We start from the raw sequence: 25,095 nt of genomic DNA, 5'->3' as shown, positions 1-25,095 counted from the left end.
TTCAGAAATAAAAAAGTAAAACATATTATATTATATTATAATGAAATAAAAATAAAATGATAAACTTTGATATTTTAATTTAAATCACAATTTAAATTGCTAATAATTTTTTTATAAATAAACTTAATTTACAAACGAAATAAACAAATCTAAGACATTGCCTCTATATAAATTCACAAAGAAAAAAGAAGAAAAAAGAAAAACTATGATATTTTTATTTTAATGATATGATTTAATTTGCTAATAAATGACAAATAGACAAATAGAATACAGGTGCAAATTAGCAAATGTTGCTACAACCTGGCCCAAGACATATTCTCTTGTTTAACAAGTTTAATGTTTATTGTGCATTGTCCCTGTTTCAAATAAAATAATTTCCTTCCTCCTTCCTAGATGTAATAAATGTAAAACAAAATTCAAGTTCATGAATAAAATAAATTAAACTATGATATTACCTCTTTATTTTACCCCCCTCTAAAATCTAGAACATTTTACATTACTGATATTTAATCAGCTAACAACTAAAATATTTAAATAATGTAACAAAATAAATGTAATAAATAAAAATAAATTCACTTATGAAAACTGATATTGCCATGTATTTTTTTTAATGAAAATCAAATCTAAAATTTAGAGGTGAATAAAAGGCATTAAAACTGTACTTGCATAAAAAAAAAACAAAAAAATACTACAAACTGTTTCCAACCATCCATCTCATTTCCAGCACTCACACGCCCCCTGGGAACAGAGAAGTGAACTACAACCTCAACAGCAAAACCTCATGGAAGAAAACTAAATATAACAAAAGTTAAAGTTGCACCATGTAATATTTTCCACTGTAAAAATGTTTAACTTGTAAAGACATGAATGATACCTAACAAACATTTTAAAATGAGACACCTGTTTTATAGTCAGCTAAATACCCACTTTAACTCTTATATGAGACGCTTTAATGCAGAATATATTATTTATAAGTGACAGATAAGCAGATAAAGCGTCTGTTATTAGACAATACTCTGTGCACCTTTAAACGAGACCCATAAGATGGACATTAGATGTTTTTCGGGGCAGATGAGAGCATGAGACATGGCTTAGCATGCAAAAGAAAGGATACTTCACGAACTCGATGGCGTTTGTCCTTAAATATCCCAAACCCACAGACTCGTTGAAGGAAGACATGTTGTGATGAATATTGTTTTCTGTGGACATACAGAGAAGATGTGGAGGTGATCTAACAGTCCTGACGCAGACGACCTGTGCGACACAAACACTCAATCTATACAAACTATATCTAGATAGACAGATATTATCCTCAACTAAAAATATTCATTTAATATGGAATTCTAGAACACTATTTGAAATCAAGGTGAAATAAAAGAAAGCAAAATCAAAACTTTAAACAAATAATAGAAATGTAGCCTGAAATAAGTTTGTTGAAGCACTAAAAATTACTAACTGGAACTAAATAAAACCTAAAACTGAACAAAAGCTAAAACTGAAACACCCTAAATGTTAATGACAGAAGCACATTACATAATTACTAAAGAAATTAAACAATTTCAAATGAAAAATAAATTTTAAAAAAATTCCCTAATTAAAATTTTTTTTAAATGAACATTTAATAATAAAAAATGGATTCACAACTAAAAAAAAGAGAGAGAAACTATGATATTTTATTTTAAGATATGATTTAATTTGCTAATAAATAAACAAAACTGATATTACCTCTATATTTTATTTACCCTTTAAAATCTATAGGTGAATAAAAGGCATTAAATCTTTAGGGGTTAGTATTACATTTCTAATATTTAATTTTCTAACAACTAAAATAATTAAATGTAATAAAATGAATTCACTAATAAAAAAAAGAAATGATGAAAATGTAATAAAATAAATGGAAATGGAAATAAATTTACAAAAAAAAAAGTAAAAAAAAAATCATGAAATAAAAAATAAACTGACATTTTATTTTAATGACGTGATTTAACTTGCTACTAAATATGTAATAATTAAAAATAAAATTCACAAACAAAATAAACAAAACTATGATATTTCCTCTATAAATTCACAAATAAAAAATAAAGAGAAACTACATTTTACATTTTAATGATATGATTCAATTTGTTATTAAATAAAACCGATTACATTTAATAAATGAAATAAAAATCTATGATGTTACCTCAATATTTTATTCATATATAAGTTATAATAGTACATAAATAATACTAAAATAACACTTGTGTAGAATATGTTTCTATCAATATATTTCCATCCACCTATTTTTATGCAAATTTTGGGATATTCTATTTTAAAAAGCGCTGGATGGAAAAGCCAAGATGTGGATAAATAAATCTTAATTAAGGTGGATAATTTGGTTTTATCTGATAAGAAGTCATGCGCATAAACTACGATGGAAACACATTTACTGAATAAATGCCTGAAACTTCAGGTGACACTGCCTCAGCGGAGGCTGTGATTGGATAACTGGACTAACCAGCGGACCAATGGCGTCGCAGCATCTCTAATGTTGGTTTGTTGGCTCTGAAACGGCCGAGTCAAAGTGTGTGATCAGAATGATTTGGTTTAATTCCCTCCAGAAGCGTCTCACACGAGTGTGAGCATACGAACGCAAGAGGACATGACAGCGTTTATTGTGTTTCGTCTGACGCTCGGAGAACTAACATGAACAATGTAATGTATTGTTATTTCATGTTTGACTCATTGGAGGGAAAAAGAGCCCAATTGCAGGAATGTACATTTTTATTACAGATATGTTGCACCAATTTCCCAGGAAGTGATGATTTAGTTTGAACGGATGAGATGGAAACGTGCTTTATTCACAAATATTGGTAACACTTAAATTGAAGGGGTGTGCATAAGACTGACATGACACCTTCATAATCATGACATGACACACGTCATGAATATGAAGGAGGTTTTATGCATGTTTATGACAACTGTCATTAAGTGTCATTTGCTCACATTTTTAATGCAAATATGACATTGTTTGAGATGTCTTTGCCATGACAACTTGACATAAACCAATACATTATAACCTGTCTTTGCCATGACAACTTGACATTACCAAGACAACATAAATTCTCATAAATATGTCATAAACATGACATAGCAGATTAATTATCAAACTTAAGAAAGCACTTATCTTTATGGGTTAACATTACATTAAACTGTCAGGTGGTTGGTTTTGACATTGGCTGTCATGAGGCATTATAACATTTTAATGACAAATTCAATGTGTACCACTGTAGTTGAGGTCAAGAAAAATATTCATGACACAGTTATAATGCCTCATGACAGCCAATGTCAAAACCAACCACATGACAGTTTAATGTAATGTAATGCACACCCCTTCAAGTAAAGTGTTACCCAAATGTTTTATGCGATATTCCAGTTAAATTCAAAACTTTGGATGGAAACATGGATGATGTTTTTTTTTAGTGCAAAATGTACTTGCCCTCGGCTTCATCAAAGCCTATGAACTTCACGGCCTGAGCGTAGTTGACTATACTGGACAGATACGGGTGGATGTTAGTAGTGGCCGCCACATACGTGTACGACTGAATCAATGCGAGTTCATCGGCCACATTCGTCTCGTCCGCCTGCAAAACATAAACACCAGTGAATGCATGACAACAATACGGATGCTGTGTCCGTCCAGGCAAATCTCACCCGCTCAGAAGTGGTGGTTCAAATCTGGAAGACTAAGTTACATTTCTACAGACTCATTTTCTGTCTTTATGCATGTAGATGAGAGTGTGTCTGCGAGATTCCCATCATCAGAAGTAGAAAAGACAGTAATGGGTAAATCTGGCAGAAATATAAACGCTTCTCCAGTCCATTATCATGAGAAGAGGCTTGAAGTGAATTGTGTGTTAGTTCTGAACTCTGCGTCACATTCACAACACTCACCAAATCACAGAAAACACACACTGTCTCCATTTCCAGTTCTGATGACACACACTCACTGAAGAAGAGAAGAACTGCCAGAAGCTTTGATGTAAAGTTCATTAAGGTGCCAGTTTTAAAAATGTATTTAAACCATATAGAAATAATAACTTCTTTAAAAGCAATAGTTCACTCACAAATATGATTATTTCTTCTGTGGAAAAGAAAGATGTTTAACAGGATTTTTCTTTTTTTTAACACAAATGAAAACTGAAATCATTGTAGTTTAACTTGAACTAAAAAAAAAAAAAATACTAAAAACAATATAAATATATTAAAGTAAATTACTGAAACAAACTGAAATAAAAATGAAAACTAACTCAATATTAATAAAACAATTATTAATATTGAATATCAATGATGCTAAAATAACACTGATAAGCACCATATGCTTTTATAGTGCGTATCAGTGTTATTTTAGCATCATTGATATTATAATAAGCAGATACTTTAATTATGCTTAGTCTTAATTTATATTAATGTCAGTTTTGGTAAATGTGCTTTTTTGTAATTTTTATCAATTTTCTTTATATTTCTATTTGGCATTAATGATTTTAGTTTGGTTTTATTTTTTGTAATTTTATTTATTTATTTTTATTTAAATTAACAGCCGCCAAATGCGGGTAAATACCAACTGTATCGGGTAACCCTGTAAAATCATTAGACAATTTGGTGTGTTACTTATTATGTTTTAGCGCAAATACTCAAATCACGAGTCATCATGATATATAAAAGGGATAGTTCACCCAAAAATTAAAATTAGCCCATGATTTACTCACCCTAAAGCCATCCTAGGTGTATGTGACGACGAATACAATCGGAGTTATATAAAAAAAATGTCCTGGCTCTTCCAAACTTTAAATTGGGAGTCGATGGGTATTTTTTTTGGAAGCGCATCCATTCATGATAAAAGTGCTCCACAGGCTCTGCGGGGTTAAAGCTGCAGTAGGGAGTTTTGAGAAAACGTTGACTTAGCCTGAAAATTTGAACAAGCACAACTTACAGGTCCCGCCCCCTTGCTCTCTGCTGCGCTACAGCCCTCCCTCCACAGCTCGTCCTCCACAGCGGAGCCCGTCGTGAACGCGCAGGCTAGTAAACAGGGCCACCGATAACAGCGGATAAAAAGTTATATGGCACATTCACTAATAGGGACTAAACGTCAATAATATGCTTTACATCAGTGTTGTTTTTGGCAGCCCTTTTAGTTTTAGTCTTAGTCTTAGTCTTTTGGACGAAAATGCTTTTTAGTTTTAGTCACATTTTAGTCACTTAAAAACGTAATAGTTTTAGTCAAGTTTTAGTCGACGAAAACAAAAAAAGGTTTTAGTCAAGTTTTAGTAAAAAAAAAAAAAAAAAAAAAAAATTCTTTAAAAAATAGAGAAAATAAAATGCGGCTGTGTCAAAATTGGTATCAAGTTCAAAAATAGAAAAGAAATAAAAGTGCCACTTTGCAATCTGTTAAAAAGAGAAAAGAATAGAAATCCATTTGGCAAGACAGGTCTATTTATCCCTGCATTAGTGGCTGCAATGAGCCTGTTTTGAATTGCACAATTTCTCAAAAGTCATGCTCAATGTTCAGCTGAGATCTGTACTTTGTTTTCAGTGAAAGTGAAACAGCTGAAAAGCCCATCTCACAGAGATATGATGTGGCAAAGGGAAGAAGAATACACACAGCTATCTGCCTTTCGCCTACTTAAAAACGTGATATATATATTTTTTTAAATAGATAAAATAGACATAACATACTGTGTTTGATATGGGATTAAAATGATAGGTAGTGTATGGGCAGTGTATAAGATATAAACTAATGATTAATTACTTTAATATTCCTTTGTTCCGATCAGAGCATGTGAGCGGAGAGCGCATTTCTGAATATCCCTCCGCTCGCTCATTCCGCTCAGGGTCGCGCGCTCAACACAGAATGGCCTGCTGGTTCGAGAATATGTGGAATAAGAACTGCCTCCGACTAAAGTTTTTATTCTAGTCGACTAGTAGTTGTTCATTTAAGCCATTAGTGGACAAATCGCCCCTTTATATTAATTTAATTAGCCTACTTAAATAGGCTATACGGGATATTGAGCGTTATAGCCGCACTCAAGCGCACGACCGCACGCATAAAGCTTGCCACAAAGAACGATTATGATTATGAATGTGTAAAAAAATAGCAAGGAGACATTTAATTGTTTATTACAAAACTGGTGTTTTCGGTGTCGCTGCAAAGATGAATTTGACGATGCGGACTCGGCATGAACGAATAAAGATAATGCCGGAAAACGGAAAATTTCCTCCCGTTTTGGAGGAGACCTGTCACGCCAGTGGGGCGCGGCCCACACCTTGAGAACCGCTGGATTATACTGAAACTGAAAGTATGTCCATAAATCACCTCGTCGTTTCCGACCACCAAGCCCGTTTATTGGCTTCGCCGCCATGGTCCTTTGAAGATGTGTGGTGAGTGACTAGCCGCAGCCGCAGGTGTGTTGTTGTGTGGAATCTGGTGCGCGCGTGGCATGCATGGGTCCCCAAAACAATGATAGGAAGTGGCAGCATTGCTGATACTTTTTTTTAGCTCAAAACAGACAGATTTCACGCAAAATAGGCAGAAATGACATGCATTGCGAACGTCAGACTTATAATCATTTTCGTTCCGTCTCGTCTTGTCAACGAAAACTCGAAAACGTCTCGTCATGTTTTAGTCACCTTAGAGCCATTTTTAGCTAGTCATCGTCGCGTTATCGTCATAAAAAAAAGTGCGTCAACGAAATCATTTCGTTATCGTCATCGTTGACGAAAACAACATTGCTTTACATTGACTATGGCCTGCCCATACTTTGACTACAAACTTGGTCCTCAAATCATTATGTATTTTGCAATAGCCTACATGTAACTTTATAACGTTGCACTCTTTCTATAAGTTATAAATAGCTAGTAAGATAACGTTAATATAACGGTAACTAACGTTACAGTGTGTAAGTAATTATTCTAGCGATATATAATGCTAGATAAGGTGTGCTAGTACATTATTTCAGCAACATGACAAGCCAGTGAATTAGCAGGTTTCAATTGTTGCTTAGCAGAGTGCGTGACATTTTATCTACATGTTATCCGGCTAGAGTTTTGACACCGAGTCAATGGGCTCTGTGTAATTCTTTCTTTTTCGCTTGGTTATCGTCATCAGTCTTCTTCCTTTTACCTCTTTGTTTTATGAGCAGGTGTCACTCGAGAATTGGCAGTTTAGGTTGTTTCTCCGTCATAAGCACAGCTGCAGCACGCCGGCAATCTTGAGTTTGAACGACGGCTCGCGCTCCGGCGCTCGCGCTGTGCAAGAGAGGGGTGTGATCAGCGCGGACACGAGCGTGATTGACACTGGTAAGACACTCCTCCTGGCTCTGATTGGTTGTTTCTGACCGGGAGCGTGTATTTCTGCAAATGGCAATAGGCCCACTGGGAGGAGCCAGAGGAGCTTGATTTTTACACAGATTATCTGTCTCATATTCTACTGTCAGGACATAATGACAGTTTTAGCAAATATGTAAAAAATATTTTTTACAAAAGTTACCTACAGCAGCTTTAATAAAGGCCTTCTGAAGTGAAGCCATGCGTTCGTGTAAGAAAAATATCCATATTTAAAACTTTATAGACCAAAATAACTATCTTCCGGCAGACCCGTACAATCGGAGACCCCCAGAGCCGTGAGGAGCACTTTAATCATGAATGGATGCGCTTTGATGGACTTAAAAAAATATACAGCCATTGACTCCCAATTTAAAGCTTGGAAGAGCCAGGACATTTTTTTTAATATAACTCCCGATTGTATTCGTCTGAAAGAAGTCAGTCACATACACCTAGGATGGCAGGTAAATCATAGGCTAATTTTCATTTTTGGGTGAACTATCCCTTTAAATACAGCATATCTGGCTTACTTGAACACACACACGTCACTACGCAACAAATAACGGCACGCTTGTTCATATGCATTGAAGCAATGGCGAAGATTAAAAAGTATTTGGTTAACAGAAAAGACATTAGATCATCAGTTTTGGTGAAAAGGAGGAGGATGAAGATGAAGGTGAAGGGAGAAGATGCTGGATGACAGGATTTTGTTTGAATAAGAAATGAATGCATGAAATCCAAATGTTATCATATATATATATATATATATATATATATATGAGCTTTGATGTAGTTAATCTGGTTCTTTTCTTTTCTTTGTTTTGGCTGGAAGAAGTTCTGAATGGCCGGTAACTAAAAATAATACTTAAAATTGAGTAGCCAAATTGGCCGGCGAGTGAAAAACCCTGGTTGAAACCCTGATTTCAAACCCTGGTTGTAGACGCACTAAGACTCTTTTTGGAAAATGCCTTTTTTTCCCCATCAAAGCAAATAACAGGGAACCGGAACGATACGAGTGTGAGTAAATGTTGATTTGTGTGTGAATTATCCCTGTAATGGTCATTATGTAAGAATGCTGTAAGAACCTTTCTGGGTCTGAGCAGAACCTCTTCCTCCCGATTCTCTTCCTCAGTGATCAGACATCCGCGAATCCGCTCGGGATGAGCTTCGTTTAACAGCTCCGCTAAAGATGGAGAAAATACATTACTAAAAAAAAACGGAATGTGAAATCAATGCAATACTTCAAAATACAGACTACAAGCAAAAAACAAGAGTACTTTACGGTGACATGATGAAAATAATATTCAAAATTATGCAAAGGATAGTCAGTCATGATGGAAATGATTTGCATACAGTAGAAATACTCCAGTTAAACATGTATTTAACACCGTTTAAACATTGTAATATTATTTACATGCTATTACAGTATTTATTAATATTTTGAATTAGCTTTATTTTTACATTTTCCTTTACATTTTTATATAATAAAATGCTGAGTATATATTTTCCGATTTCTTTTTTCTCAGTATTTTTATATTTTCAGTTGTCATTCTAATTTAAAGCTGCAGTCCGGAACTTTTCCTCTTTGTCGCCATCTCTCTGTTCGAAATCTGTAACTGCAGTGATTGGCTGAATTATCATCTTTACGTGGGTTGTAAATCGGCATGAAACAGCGCGGATGAACACAGTGCTTTAAGGCGAGTGCTGCTGTCAGTCACCGCGCTGTGTGGATATACTGTCATACAGAATCACAGATTCACTTTTTGAAAGTTTGACCAACATAAGAATTTTCATAAGAAAATGTCTTCTGAACAAGTAAGTAAAATCCATTTTTGTTCTGACCAACTAAGGGGGAAAAAGCATTCGTCATGATAAGCTTCGTTAGATTTAATCAACGAGATTTACAGCAACCGTGCAAATTATAGCCTACTTTGTTTTTAAATTGTTCATGTTAACAACATCAGCATTGCGTGACTAATGTTAAATTTAATGTGTTTTATGGTTACCTGTGTAGTTCAGAATTAATATTCTCCATAATAGCAAAACGAGAAAGGCACAACAAAGGAAACTCCATAACTGTGTGAATTAAGAAAACGTACTGTTACACGATTGAACTATTGAAATGTCTTACTTGTTCAGCAGAAAAAAGCCGTCTCTTCTTCCGTTTCGAACCCCTTCAAAACACGGAGTTCAAGCACTTTTCAAAAGCCCCGCCGATGTTTAAATCCTTGTGTTCGCATGAGACGGTTTCTTTCTCTTTCTCTAGCCACCTTAAATCCGAAGTACGAAGTCTTTTGGGTTTTATAACTGCTGAATGTCCAGTTGACACTGATGATTGTTGTTTGGATCTTTCTGGATGCCATAAGTTTAATTATGTAAAGTGCTGTGAGAAAAGCCTATACATCTAAACATCTCCTCACGCGCAGTATAGCCGGCTAGCCGAAACTCCTTCTTTATGTGTACGGGTGTGACGTAATGACACAAAGACATGCTCGAATTTCCCGCAGAAACCCACCAGTACCACTGGAATTAAAATCATTATTACAAGCTAACCGTTTTGAATCTAGCTATGGCAAGCAGATAGTTTTGACCACTGGCAGAATACGTTTTTTTTTTAATATAATTATTTTGGATTATTTTTAACTTAAAAAAGTTACGGACTGGAGCTTTAAGTTTTGGTAAATTTGTTATGTGCTCTTTGTAATTTTTATTAGTTTTCCTTATATTTCTATTTAGCATTCATTTATTTTTTTATTTAGTTTAAGCTTTAGTAATTTTAGTAATGAAACTTATTTTATTTCAGTTAATTGCCAAGGCAACAAGTTTTTAATCTAATATTCATACTTTATTTCTGCTTTATTTCAATTAACAAGCATTATTTGTAATAGTTTTAGTTACCGATAACAGCATGTTAATTAGAGAGAGTGAAAAATAGTCATGAACATCTAAATTAAATGTAGTAGAATATGCAGAAATATATGACCCTGTTACACCCTGTAACTAGAAGCTTTTATAATAGTTTAAACTGCAAAGTATTATATATGTAAACAGGGCATTGGGGTCGATTGACAGGGAATTCATTAATTAAAATACTGAATAGCCTGAATGTAATTTAAGACACTTTGGATAAATGTAGTTATTTGTTATTAGTATGCAAGGAAATTATAGACTACCTCTAGTTTAAAAGTAATAATTTCAATATATCATCATAAATAAAAGCATATGATCTCATTGTATGCCAGGTACAGACTGAAATGAGTGTATGTGCTATGCATATTTATGCAAAATTCACTTTTACATGGTGTTTGAACATAAATGCGTGTGGGTAGTGTTACACAACCACCCTATAATGGTACAAATCCACCCACACCTTTTTTATATTCCCATAAATCATAAACAGTGTCTCAAAATTCACGGTTTGTATACATCGTGAAGTCACAATGTAACAGGCCCCGCCCACGACTGCTGACGTAATCTGCCCAGTTAGCTTAGCTCCTCCCCTGAGTCGCACAAGGCTCCGCCCTCTTCTGGAAAGGGGGCGGGGAGCAGCAGCTCATTTGCATTTAAAGATACACACGGGAACAGTGTGTTTTTGCTTTCAGCCAAAAAGGAGCATTAACAAAATGCTATAAGAAATGATTTGTAAGGGTATTTTGATCTGAAACTTCACAAAGACACACTGTGGAGACACCTGAGAGAGTTATATTACATCTTGTAAAAAGGGGTCATAATAGGTCCCGTTTAATGGCTCTTCCTCACCGGTGGACGTCTCCTCCTCGTTCTCATCTTCAGACATGTTTGTGGAGATGCTGGGCTCTCCGGCCTCCATGTGCTTCCTGAAGTGCTCCAGCTGTTCTGTGGATTAAAACCATGTTTGTCAAAACTCATTAAATACACGTCAGTTTTTTATGAGGACCTTGAGAATTAAGGTTGTTGACATACTGGCAATGTAACTACTTCTTCCCAAACAAAAATACAATTTAACATGGTTAACATGGACAACCCGTGACAGAGCTCTCAGAGAATTGACCCTTCGCTAAGCCACGCCCGAAAACCGCCACTGGCCAATCGTGGCTTAGCAACCGTAACTAGGCGCGGGAGGTCTGTCAAGCTTTCGGGCGAGGGAAACATGCCGACGCGTTGTGCGTATGGATTGTGCAAATCTGATACCCGGTATTCTAAAAGTTTGGACGGTGGGGTGGGATTTTTTCTCTTCCCGAAACCTAAAAGCCAAAGGGGAGAAATCCCGGGCGTGATCAAGCAGTGTGGAGACCCATTCACAACTAAATGTCGACAGGATTAACAAAACAAAAAAACGCCTATTGCTTGGAAATAATGGCGGTTCTTTGTTCATAATGCATATATTTGAACGTAAAATAAGACGATTAAAGGCAACACGGAGGCTCACTGACATACTTTAAAATATGTTTCAGCATTTTGTTAATCGACAGCCTACTAACGTTACCCCTGTAACTTTACCCCAATCCGATCGCGGCTCTCCCGGTGTTAGATTGATGGATAAACTGTTTGATTTGTAATTATTAGATTATTTTCACATTTCACTTACTCTGCTGTGCATGAACATAGCTGTTCAATTTGTGTGTTTCCCATGTGAATGGTCTGCTAAGGAGGCGGCGGCTGCTTGCGCTGGGACCTAACGTTATAGGCTTTAGCTTCAATTTTGATGAAATTATTCTCTAATCGGTTGCATATTATGTCGTGGATATATCCCTCGAATGCATACTGCTGTCCCTTTTGTCTCGCTCTCTCAGATATTTCACCTGTTCGCCAAAAATGACTAATTATCTCCTTGAGAATGTCTGACACCGGTGCATTCACACTGTAATAGACGTGGCAGCCACGAAAGCTTGACAGGCGTAGGGGGGCGGGGCTTAGCAAAGGGTCAATTCTGAGTTTACAAGTTGTAATTACGAGTTCTAAGTCGGAATCTCATAATTACGGTAATTCCAACATGGTGTCAACACACTTTTAGTTATGAAGACCAGAATTTCAGAGACTTTTGCATGGGGAAAAAACACTTATGTTTTCTTCAGAAAATATTAAAATATAGTGGCTACACTCAACTTTTTTCAAAGTTCAAAGAAAAAGATGCCATACTAATTACACGTAGTAACTATGGTGTTTGGTAGAAATGAATATCGCTACTTTTTTCAACGTCAGGTTTTAATCTTCTGTTCTTGATGAGGATTTTTCCTCGGAGCTCGTTTGGAGACGGCAGAGGACATCCGGTCTCCATCTGAGAGAGAGAGGATGAAAGAAAAAACATTAGCAGGTAACTGTGTTATGAGCTCTTGAATAAACACACACACACACACACACACACACACTTACTGGGAAATCCTCTAACGGCTGTTTAAGGAGAAAATCTCCAAAGATGTCCTCACAGTAGCGCGCTAGTTTATACTGCTGATGTTTCCTGACAGAAAGGAGAAATTACAGTGTGTTTATTGAGCATTTCTTTGAATAGTTTGTGAGATATTAAAGACGACCTGGATAAATTGTTCCGATTGATAAAGCACATACGTACGTGCAGTGGTTTTCGAAGGACAGAATCACAGGATACTCCGATGTCATGAAGGCCGTCTCTTTAATTCCCTGAATGACGTCCTGCATATAACATACTGTAAATGTTCTTCAGTCTAAATAATGGATGATATGACATAAGATTGTTCTGGAACATTCACGGAAGAAACAACACAAGAGGTGTGTGTGTTCACCTTGAACAGGACGTCTGTGCACATGGCCTTGCCGTGAGTGATTATGGGTTCCTGATCTTCACCTTTTCCATCCCAGCAGTCCAGCTCCACACACCTGCACACACAACAATACGCCATGTTTCAGATACAGTCAACAATAACTCAAAATGACAGTGCTACTTAGCATCAATTTTAAGTATGGCTTTATAATATATGCTGCAAAAATCACATTCTTTATCAATATTGTCTTGTTTTGAAGTACCTAGAGTAAAATGCAAAATTGCTAAATATTTGTTCATGGTCTATTGAAAGAATTATTACTAAACATCCACTTTACAATATTTCTTATTTTCATGTAGCCATTATTCAAAATGTACTTGCAATAAAATATCCTTGTTTACTTTCTAATTTTTGTTAGAATGTATATTCTGTCAAATGGTAGGTTGTATAATATTTGATAATACTTTGCAATAACTCTAACTGATAAGGCATTTTTTCAAACAATATCTAATGCTTTAGAGAATAACAGATGTAGCAAATGCTTAAAAATATATGAATCAAAGTTGTTGTTTTTTAACAAATGATCTCATAATAATGCAATAATGTTTGTTTTTAAAGAAAGTTGTAAGCGTTACCCATTTAAAAATACCCAAATAACTAAACAAACAAATGATATTGTAAATGCAACATAAACAGACTAACATTTCTACATTAGCATTCTCATTTTTGTTAGAATCTGTATTTTATCAAATGGTATTTTCAAATAATATATTATTAGGAATCTAAAATATATGAATAAAAGTTGATGAGTGGTATTTTTTGTCATTTAAAAAGCTCTGACAAATGATCTCACAATGATGAAATAATATTTGTTATTACTGTTGATGTTATTGTTATTAACAAAAAGTTCATTGTTACACATGTAAAAGCACCCACATAAATAACTAATGGTAACACTTTACAATAAGGTTCATTAGTTAACTACATTAGTTAACATTAACTAAGAATGAACAATACATCTTCAGCATTTGTTAATCTTTGATAATGTTAATTTCAACATTTACTAATACTTTATTAAAATCTTGTTAACATTAGTTAATGCACTGTGAACTAACATGAACAGCTGGATTTGTATTAACTAACGTTAACAAAGATGAACAAAAACAGTGACAAATGTATTGCTCATGGTTAGTTCATGTTAGTTAATACATGTTTAATAAATGAACCTTATTGTAAAGTGTTACCTAAATAATGGGAAATGCAGCGTGCAGTGATGTGAAGGACATGTGTACCTGCAGCCGGTCAGCAGCACCTGTCTGTACATCTCCACTGAAGATCTTCCTCCAAACTGTCTGCCGCTCAGGTAAGTGTTGTGAGACGAGTTGATGAAGTAATGAGACAGCGGATGATCCATCTCCTGATAAACCTCCAACCGGTCCAGAAACACAGGAGCGTTCTCATCAGACATCAGATACCGACAGAATCCGTCACATGACATCAGACCTGCACAAACACAAATGTACAAAAGAGACGGTCCTTTAATATCTGTAAGTTACTGTACTTGGACACTAGAGGGTGCTGCAAGATTACAAAACTGGATTTACATAATCAGAAATGAACGATGAGAACATGACAGTATATTTTATATTCTTAAACAGCTACTTGTCAAATAAATAAATAAACTAAGCCTAAATTATTTTATTTTGTTTAAAAAAAAAAAGTATTAGCCTTGAACAACTGTCAATTACATTTACAGGTGAAACTCAAAAAATTTGAATATCATGAAAAAGTTCATTTATTTCAGTAATTCAACTTAAAGCTGAAACTAATATATTATAGAGACTCATTACATGCAAAGTGAGATATTTCAAGCCTTTATTTGTTATAATTTGGATGATTATGGATTACAGATATGAAAACCTTTTCACAATATTCTAATTTTGAATTTGGGGTTTTCATAAGCTGTAAGCCATAATCATCAAAATTATAACCAATAAAGGCTTGAAATATCTCACTTTGCATGTAATGAGTCTCTATATAATATATTAGTTTCACCTTTTAAGTTGAATTACTGAAATAAATGAACTTTTTCATGATATTCTAATTTTTCGAGTTTCACCTGTACATATTATGTATTGACTGTACAATGCCAGCCCTGACCAATCACAATCAAGTATTCAAGAGAGCCATATAATAAATAGCAATAATATAAGACATGTTGCACAAAAAATACATTAGTTACATATAGTCCGATATACACACCTTTCATCTTCAGTGTTTCATCAGGTTCATATCGCTCTATGATTTGGAAAGCGCATTTGCAGTCAAAGAACGGGAAGAGGATTTCATTCAGACGTGGATCTCTCTGATTCTACCCAAGAGAAAAACCCTGCAGGTTACATTAACTACATCAAGGGTCCCAAGAAATGTGTTAAAAGCATATTTCACTAATATACACATGCACAAAGTTAAGCGAAAGGAACAAGCTGCTGCTTTGAAGAAGAGAAGAAAAGACACATAACAGAGCAAAAGTTAAAATCATATATGATCTAATGTTTATTGTTCCTTCAGGATGCATAAACTCTAATGACATGCAGGATATTAAAAGTTAATGAAAGAAAACATTGCTTACTTCGTTCAAAAAGTGGACTAGCTGGTCGACGCTTAAATACTCGCTTTTGTCTCCATTGCTGAAAAGAAAAGCAACACATGAAAGGCAACAGCAAACCTTCAGAAGTGTTTCCGTTGTTCCAGTGAATGAGTCACTCCATTCACATAGGTTTCACAGCTCACTCTACTACATGTTTCTCATTCAGTCCAGTGAGATTAATGGTTTAATATAGGGATGGCCCGATACCGATACTGGCATCGGGGATCGGGCCGATACTGTCCTCATATACTCGTACTCATAAAAATTCGCCGATACCACGCACCGATACCACGTACATTTTGCAAAACGAAACTGGCCGCCGCGAGAGCTTTGTCGAGGTGAACTGAGGCATAGGAAAGTAGCCTATAATGTCGGCGGTTTGGGCTCATTTCAAGATAAGGGGTGATGACAACAGCAAGGCAGACTGTGAGTTATGTTCAGCTAAGGTGTCGAGAGGAGGGAAAGAAAGTACATCGTTTAACACCAGCAATCTAATTAAACATCTGAAGACGCATCATAGATCTGATGGCCGAGCGCGCGCGCGGGCGGTAATGCACTCACTCTGTGTGTGCGGGTTACGGGAGAATAAAACGATTCGCGGGACTCCCGCAAACTAGAAATATCTATGAATAAAACATAAAAACTAATAGATTTTTATTCATCTCTTGCAGAAAAGCAACAAGAACAACTACAACAAAATAGAAACGATTTACAGGACAGAGTTTCTATTCATAACATGGTTACAGCGTTGAGCGATGTAGCCAATCACAGACATATGTGTTGATTTCTTGAACGCAATGGCCAATCAGAAGCATTTAAGATAGACTCCCCTCACCGCTCAAAACGGACTTTTTTGTTCAGTGCTGAATTCTGTATGCTTGCAAATCCTCTAATTATAACAAACAAAGTGTGGATATTATGAAAGATTGATTGTGCAGTCAGCTTCATTGATAATAACAGAGATGTGTGAGATCGCGATGAACTGTCAGCTTTTAGGATTTATTAAGGGAGCGCACTTTGCGCGCATTCAGTCATGCCAGACCATGCACGCAGTAGTCTGCTTGCTTTTATGTTAAATTAACAGTGGTTTGTGTGTTAATACATTTATTATTTTACTAATTTTTATTTATTTTTAGACTTGTTAAAACAAGCAGAGAAGAAAATAAAAACAGTCTTCTAACCTGTGTTCTAAAATAGTCGTCTTCTTTTCTGGGAGCCTATTACTTTTGCGGTAGAAATATCGGTACTCGGTATCGGCAAGTACACAAATGTAAATACTCCTACTCGTATCGGTTTGAAAAAAAATGGTATCGGGCCATCCCTAGTTTAATATTACAGCTCCTCAGGCAGTGCATGTTTAAATATAACACTGTTTAGTTTAGTGTTGTGCAGCTCGTGGGAAAAGCTCTCGACCGAACACGACACAAAACTATTGGAGGACACTGAAGAGATTTGATCAGGAATCTCTTAAAAATCAGCATGAAACTGCATTCACAAGCCATTTCACTTACATAATGTGACATATTTACAAAGAAAACAGTCCTTTTGCAGGTGTAAGTCATACATTTCGATACAAAGATTATAGAGATATTTGATATAATGATAAATTATTATTATTTAAGTTTTATGTATTACAGGTGTGGTTACAAATGCATGATATAAATATGTTTGGAGATGAAAAATCTATTTATTTTTAATCTATTGTTTTTATTTTTGGTGGTGGGTATTATTAACACAAAAAAAGGAAATGAAAAGAAGAAAAATTGAGGGAAAAAATACTGAGGGAAAAAAGAAAATTTTTAAATCACATTCGACTTTTCTTAGGAATAAAATCCCACGTGTAAAGAAAAAGAGGGTCAATTTAACTTTATAATGACTATAATAGATATTAATAACAGATACAAATACATATTTTACTATTTACAAATCATTTATCAAAACACTAAAAGAAATAAACGAGTAATAAGCTCACAACACCTTGTATGATTTCACACGTTTTGAATAATAAAGCTTTATATTTGTTGCTCATTTTTCATTTAATATACTGTATATTTAAAATAATAAAGAGCTAAAGTGCAGGTTGCATACTTACAATTTCCTGAAGAGTTCTTCAATATCAGTTCTGGGACAAATCTTCTGCGTCAGGCTGTAGAACTTGTCAAACGTGAAGATCTCATGCTCAATTTCATCGTTCTGGTAAAAGACATGAATATGAATCATATGTCCTCCAATCAGAAACAAACCAGCTGGATGGGTTACAATTCATTAGAACCAGATATTAGTAACCATAATAGCCTACTATTGCTGCATGTATGCATGTTACCAAAAAGAGAACATGCAGCATAAAGAGTTCATGTGACGACGAATGTAGAATATAATATTGCATGCTGTGCAGTATGCAGAAAACATTAATATTCAGTTCATCGTTGTCATGCTAAAACAGGGTTTATACAGGGTTAAAAGGGATAGTTCACTTTGAAATTAATTTTTGGTATGTGTTAGCTTACCTCAAGAGCATCCAAGATGTTGGTGTCTTTGTTTCCGCAGTAGTTTCAATTTTGATATTTTTAGGTCAAACCGTTCTTGTCTGTCAGTCATATAATGCAGGTCTATGGTCACCACCTCAAAGAGCATGCACAGAGAAGTCCAAATTAAACATGATTTAATGACTCGTAAATGTAAGTACACATTGATGGCCTAAGACACGAAACGAGCGGTTTGTGTGAGAAAACCAACAGTATTTATATCGTTTTTACCTCTTGTAAACACAGCCACGTCCAAGTACTCTGATGGCGCGGGCGCTTCGGTCTGTGCAAGTGCCGGAAAGCCCCGGTGAATTCGGGTTCAAATAAATATGGTTTTGAAATAAATTCTACGTTGTCTGTTGATATACCGAAATCGTCTTCCATTGCGATTTCCTGTATATCTAAATATGTTTAGATCTTCACAGTGAAAGGTAAAACGTCCGAAATCTCTGTGAAAACAATGAGTGACGTACACGCGCGAGAGATCACTTCCGGTGCTTTCCGGAAAAGACCGAAGCGCCGGCGCCCTCAGATCACTTGGACGTGGCTGTGTTTACAAGAGGTAAAAACGATATAAATACTGTTTGTTTTCTCACACAAACCGCTCGTTTCGTGTCTTAGGCCATCAATGTGTACTTACATTTACGAGTCATTAAATCATGTTTAATTTGGACTTCTCTGTGCATGCTCTTTGAGGTGGTGACCATAGACCTGCATTATATGACTGACAGACAAGAACGGTTTGACCTAAAAATATCAAAATTGAAACTACTGCGGAAACAAAGACACCTACATCTTGGATGCCCTTGAGGTAAGCTAAAACATATAAAAAATTAATTTCAAAGTGAACTATCCCTTTAAAACAATTTTACAGCTCAAATAACAGGTTTTTACAAAAACAAAAACTTATAAAATGATAAACCTCACATTTCAGCCATTTTTTTTTTAAGAAAGTCAAAATTATAAATTATTATATTTATATTCATTTAAAATATGATTATATATATTATTGTCATAATTGTTTGGAAGTTAAGAATGCACATTATCTTTTCACTCCACCGGCTGAATGAAAATGCAATTCTACTTTCTGACAGCAGGTGGCGCTTAAGAAACAGCAGAAATATAGCGGTTTTACCCTTAGAAATGTGACGTGGTGTTTGCAGGTATGACATTAACACCAGTGCTTTAAGTGGGCCGGCACGCACCGGTACTCAGTACCGCCACTTCCAAATGTAGCTCTTGAGCGTACCGCCACCTCTCCTTGCGCCCAGAACGTGCTTTTAGCGTACCGGTACGCTCATTTGCACATTTGTTTTAATCCTTTGGCTGCGCTGCCGCTTTTCAGAGCTCCCTTCACAATGCCCGCCTCCTGATTCATCCCACCGAGAGCAGAGACTACATTACCCATACACCCTTGAGTTTTACAAGTGAAAAGCGCATGCGTCGATTTTGCCGCTGTCAGTGTTAGCTGCTCGGTTAAAATACAAATACAAATAGTGCGTGCCGTGTCCTGGTTAAACCCCGCGAAGGTCCGTGAAGACTGAAGATCGTGTAATGACGTAGGGCTAGCTCATTGGTCGCACGTCAGAGGCGCCCGCGCCATTGGATGTGCAGTTGCCGCAGTACAGCCTATGAGCGAGCCAGATGCTCAATGTGTTTTACATATAAGCTTCATTAAATCAGAAAAGGTGTTTCCCTGCACATTCACTATATAAAATTCACTGGAGGAAAAAGTTCGCATGGCCGTCGTCAGATTTGGAAGTCGCTCAAAAGGCTCTTTCGCGGTTGTGGCTTCAGTCGTCTTCAGTGAGGCGCGGTGGTTTAAGGGATGAGTAGTTCCTTCGCTCGGAAATGAAAATATGTACACAGTCTTGTACCTTTGATTTTATTTGGATTTTCTCTTCGTTTTTTCACTCGAAATGATATGTTGTATGCTTATGAGTTCAGCTGTAGCTGGTTATCCTCAGACATCCTCTAAAACTCTTTAGATACGGTTTTTCCAAAACGTCAATGGGAGAAATGAATGGGAAATTTACTTCCGGCACTGAAGCTCTCTCGGGCTATGGGCGGGACTGTGAAGCTCTATACCCCAGACAATAACATTTAATTTTGAAAAAGAATAAAAGTTTTTTTTTTTTTTTTTTTTACAAATGTAATTTTACTGTTTATTAATGATTTTACTCAACATTTGTGCATTTTTGGGAGGATTTATGATATATTTTAAATTTCTATAAATAAATAAATATTTCTTTAAATAGGCTTTTTACAAAAAAAATAATAGCATTTTATGTCAAATTCACTTTATAAAAGACCCAGATTTCTAACTTTCATTCATGGAGATAACATGGATAATTTTACATGGTTTAATGTAAGATTTTTGGTCATTTTTTTGAAAATGCCGTTTTAAAATACAATAAAAATTACTTTAACCACTAGATGGCTATAGAGCTTCACTATATTTGCTATTTGACTAATCAAAATATATCTTTTCACAAGTTTTTCCATTTGGATTCATTTCCACATTTTGTACATTTTATTTATGTTCAGTAGCTCTTTCTAGCTAAAGCAAATCTACAAACTAATAAAAGGATTTATTATTTTTTTATAAGGTCGTCTGTTGACTGCTGTTTATATAAAACCCCTTCAATATAGTTGTTGTTACCTCAGGGGAGGAGGGGAGTCAGAAAAAAAAAAAAATAGAGTACCGCCACCTCTTTTGGGCCACTTAAAGCACTGATTAACACCATAAGGTAAACATTGTCATAATTCATCAACAGTAGATCAATAAGCAATCTATTGTGAACTGAAAGTTCGAGCCTGTAAAAGCCTGTTTTATTATGACCGTAACGCCTGGTTTCACAGACAGGGTTTAGATTAAGCCAGGATTAGTTCAACTAGGATATTTAAGAAGCTTTTATAAACGTGCCTTAGAAAAATGACTGGTGTGCATCTTGAGACAAAACAGTGCCACTGATATATTTAAAGATCTGTCAGTGCAAGTTGCTTTTAGTTAAAACAGCTCAAACATGTATTTTAGTCTGGGACTTGGTATTTTAGCCTTGTCAGTGAAACTGCGGGTCTACGGTCTATGTAATAAAACTAAACTTGAGACTTTTAAAGACTTTTTAAGCACCCACAGGAAACCTGTAAAAACATCATGTGGCTCACATCAACATCTGTACAGTTATATCATGGCTAACATCTCTATCCTGGATCTACATAAATGTGATGATATCTGAGAGAAAGTAAGTGCTGTTAAAAATTACCTTTCCACTGGGTAAACCAAGATCCTTCAGTGCCTGGAAAATACCCTTCTCCGTTTTGCCCGAGGCAAAGGTTCTTGTGATACTGAACAAAATCAGACACATTCAACACTTATAAAGATAGACTTCACTCTTTTAAATATGCGAATGTCCTTCAATAGATTGTGGAAGTAATTTAATACATTTGCATTAAATTATATTTATAGAATCTTAGAAATATGATGGTAATTCGATTAATGTAGTGTCGATACATATCCTTATGAATATATGTACGTGTATGTCCTTGTATATGACCTGACTAAAGTTAATGTGTGAGTAAGTGTATGACCGAGACAGAGGGTCTCCATTCAAGGATATAACATGATGGACAAATCTAAACAATGTGTTAGTTATGGCTAAGACATATCTTCATTTAGCCTCGAGAAACAACCTTGGGGGAGGAACAACTATAAAGACCCAACTCGTTGGCACCTTGTATGATTGTAGAGACAATTATCATGTTTGTCTATTATTCAGTGATGTAAAATTGTTTGCCACCACAAGATCACGTGTCTGTATCAGTGTCTTAAAGGGTTAGTTCACCCAAAAATGATGTCATTAATGCCTCTCCCTCATGTCGCTCCAAGCCCGTCAGACCTCCGTTCATCTTCAGAACACAGTTTAAGATATTTTAGATTTAGTCCGAGAGCTTTCTGTCCCTCCATTGTAAATGTGTGTACGGTATACTGTCCTTGTCCAGAAAGGAAATAAAGACATCATCAAAGTAGTCCATGTGACATCAGTGGGTTAGTTAGAGTGTGTTGAAGCATCGAAAATACATTTTGCTCCAAAAATAACAAAAACTAGGACTTTATTCAGCATTGTATTGTGTTCCGGTTCTGTTGTGGATCCGCGTTCAGTGCCGCTGCTGACGTGTGTCTGGTGTGTGTGTGTGTGTGTGTGTGTGTGTGTGTGTGTGTGTGTATTCAGGTTCTGTTGTGGATCCGCGTTCAGTGCCGCTGCTGACGTGTGTCTGGTGTGTGTGTGTGTGTGTGTGTGTGTGACGTAAGACGCTGCTGACGTGTGTCTGGTGTGTGTGTGTGTGTGTGTGTGTGTATTCGGGTTCTGTTGTGGATCCGCGTTCAGTGCCACCGCTGACGTAAGACGCTGCTGACGTGTGTCTGGTGCGTGTGTGTGTGTGTGTGTGTGTATTCGGGTTCAAATAAATATGGCTGGGCAAAAAAATGCAAGTCTTCCTCTGTGTGGAAATCCTTAGACATGTTTGCGAAGATTGTTTTGTTTCCAGCGTGCGTCTCCCTCAGACTGTAGACGAAGCTCGGGCGCACCAGACACACGTCAGCAGCGTCTTACGTCACACACACACACACACACACACACACACACCAGACACACGTCAGCAGCGTCTTACGTCACACACACACACACACACACACACACCAGACACACGTCAGCAGCGTCTTACGTCAGCAGCGGCACTGAACGCGGATCCACAACAGAACCAGAATACACACACACACACACACACACACACCAGACACACGTCAGCAGCGGCACTGAACGCGGATCCACAACAGAACCCGAATACACACACACACACACACACACACACACCAGACACACGTCAGCAGCGTCTTACGTCAGCAGCGGCACTGAACGCGAATCCACAACAGAACCAGAATACACACACACACACACACACACACACACACACGTCAGCAGCGTCTTACGTCAGCGGCGGCACTGAACGCGAATCCACAACAGAACCAGAATACACACACACACACACACACACACACACACACACACACACACACACACCAGACACACGTCAGCAGCGGCACTGAACGCGGATCCACAACAGAACCCGAATACACACACACACACACACACACACACACACACACCAGACACACGTCAGCAGCGGCACTGAACGCGGATCCACAACAGAACCCGAATACACACACACACACACACACCAGACACACGTCAGCAGCGTCTTACGTCAGCGGCGGCACTGAACGCGGATCCACAACAGAACCAGAATACACACACACACACACACACCAGACACACACACACACCAGACACACGTCAGCAGTGTCTTACGTCAGCGGCGGCACTGAACGCGGATCCACAACAGAACCAGAATACACACACACACACACACACACACACCAGACACACGTCATCAGCGTCTTACGTCACACACACACACACACACACACACACCAGACACACGTCAGCAGCGGCACTGAACGCGGATCCACAACAGAACCAGAATACACACACACACACACCAGACACACGTCAGCAGCGGCACTGAACGCGGATCCACAACAGAACCAGAATACACACACACACACACACACACACACACAGACACACACCAGACACACGTCAGCAGCGTCTTACGTCAGCGGCGGCACTGAACGCGGATCCACAACAGAACCAGAATACACACACACACACACACACACCAGACACACGTCATCAGCGTCTTACGTCACACACACACACACACACACACACACACACCAGACACACGTCAGCAGCGGCACTGAACGCGGATCCACAACAGAACCAGAATACACACACACACACCAGACACACGTCAGCAGCGGCACTGAACGCGGATCCACAACAGAACCAGAATACACACACACACACACACACACACAGACACACACCAGACACACGTCAGCAGTGTCTTACGTCAGCGGCGGCACTGAACGCGGATCCACAACAGAACCAGAATACACACACACACACACACCAGACACACGTCAGCAGGGGCACTGAACGTGGATCCACAACAGAACCAGAATACACACACACACACACACCAGACACACGTCAGCAGCGGCACTGAACGTGGATCCACAACAGAACCGGAAGACAATACAATGCTGAATAAAGTCCTAGTTTTTGTTATTTTTGGACCAAAATGTATTTTCGATGCTTCAACACACTCTAACTAACCCACTGATGTCACATGGACTACTTTGATGATGTCTTTATTTCCTTTCTGGACAAGGACAGTATACCGTACACACATTTACAATGGAGGGACAGAAAGCTCTCGGACTAAATCTAAAATATCTTAAACTGTGTTCTGAAGATGAACGGAGGTCTGACGGGCTTGGAGCGACATGATCATTAATGACATCATTTTCATTTTCGGGTGAACTAACCCTTTAAAACACAGCAGGATTGTTCCTCTTTAACAGATCTATTGTTTTATTTCAAACTGAAAAAACTTCTGTTTGCTTGAGGTGCGTGTGCATCTTTATGTAGTGTATACTGTATCTTCTAAACACACAGAGATATTGAAATGTGCTCTTATTTTAGTTTAGGGTCCAATTCTCACTATTAACTACAACTTTTGCCTCAACAAACTCCTAATCACTGCTTATTAATAGTTAGTAAGGTAGTGGTTAAGTTTAGGATTAAGGAATATAGTATATTGTCATCCAGAATATGGCATTAATATGTGCTTTTGTACTAATAAACAGCCAATATCCTAGTAATATGGATGCTAATATGCAACTAGTTAATAGTGAGAATTGAACCCTAAACTAAAGTGT

The 25,095-nt window shown here is 37.0% G+C and overlaps 1 protein-coding gene across 1 annotated transcript in view; it reads right to left on the bottom strand.

Moving 5' to 3' along the window:
• Positions 1 to 25,095, bottom strand: part of LOC130075784 (1-phosphatidylinositol 4,5-bisphosphate phosphodiesterase beta-4) — an 82,384-nt gene that overhangs the window by 37,786 nt on the left and 19,503 nt on the right. Inside the window, exons 8-20 of the mRNA XM_056240551.1 lie at positions 21,515 to 21,596; positions 17,816 to 17,916; positions 15,706 to 15,763; positions 15,336 to 15,444; positions 14,366 to 14,576; positions 13,095 to 13,188; positions 12,905 to 12,984; positions 12,709 to 12,793; positions 12,523 to 12,613; positions 11,116 to 11,211; positions 8,442 to 8,539; positions 3,476 to 3,620; positions 1,115 to 1,199 (exon numbers count right to left, since the gene is read on the bottom strand). Of these exons, the coding sequence (XP_056096526.1) occupies positions 1,115 to 1,199; positions 3,476 to 3,620; positions 8,442 to 8,539; positions 11,116 to 11,211; positions 12,523 to 12,613; positions 12,709 to 12,793; positions 12,905 to 12,984; positions 13,095 to 13,188; positions 14,366 to 14,576; positions 15,336 to 15,444; positions 15,706 to 15,763; positions 17,816 to 17,916; positions 21,515 to 21,596 (1,335 nt within the window). The remainder of the gene's footprint in view (positions 1 to 1,114; positions 1,200 to 3,475; positions 3,621 to 8,441; positions 8,540 to 11,115; positions 11,212 to 12,522; positions 12,614 to 12,708; positions 12,794 to 12,904; positions 12,985 to 13,094; positions 13,189 to 14,365; positions 14,577 to 15,335; positions 15,445 to 15,705; positions 15,764 to 17,815; positions 17,917 to 21,514; positions 21,597 to 25,095) is intronic.

This window comes from Rhinichthys klamathensis, unplaced genomic scaffold (genome assembly GCF_029890125.1).
Source record: "Rhinichthys klamathensis goyatoka isolate OS25496 unplaced genomic scaffold, OSU_Roscu_1.1 h1tg000603l_1, whole genome shotgun sequence".
Classification (NCBI taxonomy): domain Eukaryota; kingdom Metazoa; phylum Chordata; class Actinopteri; order Cypriniformes; family Leuciscidae; genus Rhinichthys; species Rhinichthys klamathensis.
The sequence above is the reverse complement of the archived record's forward strand: the minus strand, read 5'-3'. Positions and strand labels throughout refer to the sequence as shown.